The 3,627-nt window shown below is 38.9% G+C and overlaps 1 protein-coding gene across 1 annotated transcript; it reads right to left on the reverse strand.

Annotated features, from left to right (window-relative positions):
• Nucleotides 1-1,601: 1,601 nt before the first annotated feature.
• Nucleotides 1,602-3,412, reverse strand: LOC131239446 (HVA22-like protein e). The gene is made up of 5 exons (XM_058237145.1): nucleotides 3,253-3,412; nucleotides 3,130-3,156; nucleotides 2,897-3,019; nucleotides 2,527-2,719; nucleotides 1,602-1,959 (listed from the first exon to the last, which is right to left on the reverse strand). The coding sequence occupies exons 1-5, from the start codon at nucleotides 3,297-3,299 to the stop codon at nucleotides 1,939-1,941; spliced, it is 411 nt and encodes a 136-aa protein (XP_058093128.1). The 5' UTR covers nucleotides 3,300-3,412; the 3' UTR covers nucleotides 1,602-1,938.
• Between the last annotated feature and the right edge of the window lie 215 nt (nucleotides 3,413-3,627).

Raw genomic sequence — 3,627 nt, forward strand, 5'->3', positions numbered from 1 at the left:
ATTCTCTCATGGATTCCGAAAAATCTTTGTGAGGAGTACATTGAAGCTCCTTAAAGTTGAAGTAATTATCACATGAGGACGATGGTGATCTATAAATTTGGAGTAATTATCACCTAAGGAAGACGGTGATCGACCTTATCACATCCATCCCTACATCCTATTACATAAGTGTGATCATTTCACATATGCCAAGTATTGTGGCTTGGGAAACCTCATTCCAATACAAGAATATTACCATAGGAGACTAGCTCTTGAAAGTGTGGGCTTGCTCATGGAAAGTGAAAATGGGTCTGCTAAAAATAATTAGACCTAACTTGATTTGATTGTAATTAATGCTTAAGATGTTGAATCTAAACTTAACTCAGCCTGCTTTTCTGTTTAACTTGTTCTATATGTGTCAAGTATGCAACAACACCTTAGTGACAAACCATGTTTACATATCACACAGTCCATCACCAATCCATTCTATTGTAAGAGGGTAGTTTTGTTGAGAAGGTCAATGATATCTTGTCATTCATCAACAAAATATTTGGTCATTCATTAACAAAATATTATATTGATTGTAAAAGTATTGTATTAATTGTTTACTTGTCTATTATACTTACACTATAATAGATCAACATGATTATAGGAAATTTCTTGTATAAAGTTACGTCTTTGGATTCAATAGAAATTCATTATTATTCCTTTCTTTCTTTTACATTATAAAAATATTGTATTAATTGTTTAGTTGCCTATTATTCTTTTCTTTCTTTTACCAGTTGTAAGTTATAAATGCTTTGAAAAAATGGAGAATAAAATCTTTTCTAACATGCACTCATTTGCATTTGGAGATCTAAAAGTCTAACCACTCTCTCGGCTGTATTTTATAAACTAACAAGTGAATTAAATGATTCAGTCCATGCCCACGTCACCAAACACCTGACCAAACTGCATTGTTTCTGATCAATTCTTCTTTTTTAAATGAAATCCAATCCGTTCAGAAGATAGGCCCCACCAAGATGAACTGCCAAACCACTTGTAAGGCTACTTAAAAACTCAGAGAGGCTTTAGACAGGATTTTACATAGCGCGGGCCACCCAAATTTTGAATCGACTTGCGAGTTTGGAATGCAATTGTATAAGGGAAAGCACGTAATGGTTCGATTGGATATCATGCAAACAACACAATGGGCCTCACATTCAGATCACGTTGTATGTTAGGCTCTTCTACAAGGAGATCATCCAATCCATTCTTCTTTTTTACATGAAATCCAATCCGTTCAGAAGATGTGCCCCCACCAAGATGAACAGAGAAATGAAAACTGCATTGCTTCCAATTCATTCTACTTTTTTACATGAAATCCAATCCGTCCAGAAGTTGTGCCCCGTCAAGATGCACGGATAAACAAAAAGTCAGGCTACTCAAAAACTCAAATAGATGGGTCACTTAACGTGAGAGGCTTCAGACATGATTTTACATGGTGTGACCCACCCAAATTTTGAATCGACCTTAATTTGGAAGGCCAAAGATAGCATAAGGGGGAGCACATGATGGTCCGATTGGATATGATCATGCCCACACCACGGTGGGCCACACACAGATCGCGTTGTAAGCTCTGCTCAACCTACAAGGAGATCATCTCCACATATATTAATGCAGTGGCACGTCCCATAGTTTTGAATTGGAAGGCATGGACATTAACCATTCCATCCAGTGGACCACCAAAGAAAATACAAAATACAACAATTTTCGTAGAACATGCTAGCTACAATGCTTACACGTGTCACCCATATGCCCCACCACAAGTGGATCTAGAAACCACAGGAGACGTGTCCATGTGTGGTACATCAGAACACATACAAATGCACAAGGAAAAGAGATTACACATCTGTCAAAAGTACGAACGAGAAAGAGGAGTATTCACTGGCAAGAAAGAATTTTTTTTTTAGTTTTTCTTTAGTGCGCCTCATGCTCCCCCTGCAAAATCCCAGGCATTAATCAATACAAGAAAAACCCACGTAAAATAAGATTAATAATAAAATAACAAAATCAACGGTCGAGATACTGGTTTTTAGTTTTATACTATTATGGAACATGGCCCCGCATACCACGAAGCTTTCAACGGTGGGTATTCAATCACTACTGTTTCCCGTGGTATGGTCCACCTAAGCTTTGGATCTGCTGCATTTTTGGGATCATGCCTAAAATGATCTTTCAAAATGAATGAACGGTGTGGAATACATCAGTAGGCCCCACAGTTAGGGATCCACCCAAACCACGCCTCCGTTTCCTGTGCCATGGCCAACTTGAGCTTTGGATCTCGCTCGGCTCATATCCTAAAATGAGCTGAGGAAACAGATGGACTGGATATAACACAAACAAAGTGGTGGGCCCCATAGAGCCTTGGGAAGAGCCCATGATTCAGTGATCTAATCCATTGATAGGATGTGCATGGGCCAATCAGAACCTACCACACATCAACTGGGGCCCACTTCTTATTTAAGATAGATCAAAAAAAAAAAAAAAGACCTAAATCAAAGTCACCTTCTTGGGAGTAATGAAACCTATGAACTTGTTCTTGCCCTGTGGGGATTGATGAGCTTTCCCTAATCTGCCGCCGCTGTATTTCTTCAGCTGCTCCCTCACAATCCTCTCGTATATGAAAGACGCGCCTCTGAACTGCGGCAGCACAAGCCATGCCACAAATGCTACCTTTACCGTATACCATATCGGTATCCTACAACCAAATGCATCAGAATAACAAGAACAACACAAACAAAATATATAAGTATTTTCTGAAGAATAAAATTGAAAAAAAAAAAAAAACAACTCGTGCGTAAGTTAGTAAAAGCCCATGGGGGCACCAAAATATGAACTAGTCGCATATGTACTTAGAAGGAACCTGGTCCATTACCGTTCTAACAAGGGTTCCAGCATCATCTCCATGAGTGTGAGGAACGAGTACAAGATCCAATAAGCTAACCACTGCTCATCGTCCACCTTCGATGGGTTTTCAATCGCTTGAACCGATGCATATCTGCCGTCAATTTAAAAAATATTTAAAAATAAAAAATAAAAATAAAAAACCCATTAGAGATAAGAAGAAAATATAATATATAAAAATGAAGACATGGGTTTTTTCCTTACAAGGGGTATAATAGCATCACTGTAGGCCTGTATGTACCAAAAAAAAAAGTAAATAAATTTATTTTAAAAAAAAAAAAAAAAACAGAATTCCCCGAAAATGAGAAGTGGGTTTTGTAGAATTACCCAGACAGTGACTGGACATGATTCAAGAAAGTCCAAAAGTGGCCCATTTTGTATAATTTTTGGGTGTTCAAGATTAAATATACTGTTATCTGGTGTGAAAGTGAAAGTGATTATGGAAGGGTTGAGAAACAGAGCTTGGTGCTGTGGTGGCACTTGGGTGGGAAGGAGGGTCCTTATAAAGGGCTGATGGGCCACGTGGCAACATCTGGGGATGGATCGGATTCTTTCTTAAACGTGGCGTTCTAGATTTCGCACCGTCCAGACCGAATCCGATCCATCCGCAGATGTCCGGCGTTGGATTTTAATGGAAACGGATTGGCTACCCACCCCACATCCATCCTCAGATGTCCGGCGTTGGATTTTAATGGAAACGGA

The sequence above is a fragment of the Magnolia sinica genome, chromosome 3 (genome assembly GCF_029962835.1).
Source record: "Magnolia sinica isolate HGM2019 chromosome 3, MsV1, whole genome shotgun sequence".
NCBI classification, from domain to species: Eukaryota; Viridiplantae; Streptophyta; class Magnoliopsida; order Magnoliales; family Magnoliaceae; genus Magnolia; species Magnolia sinica.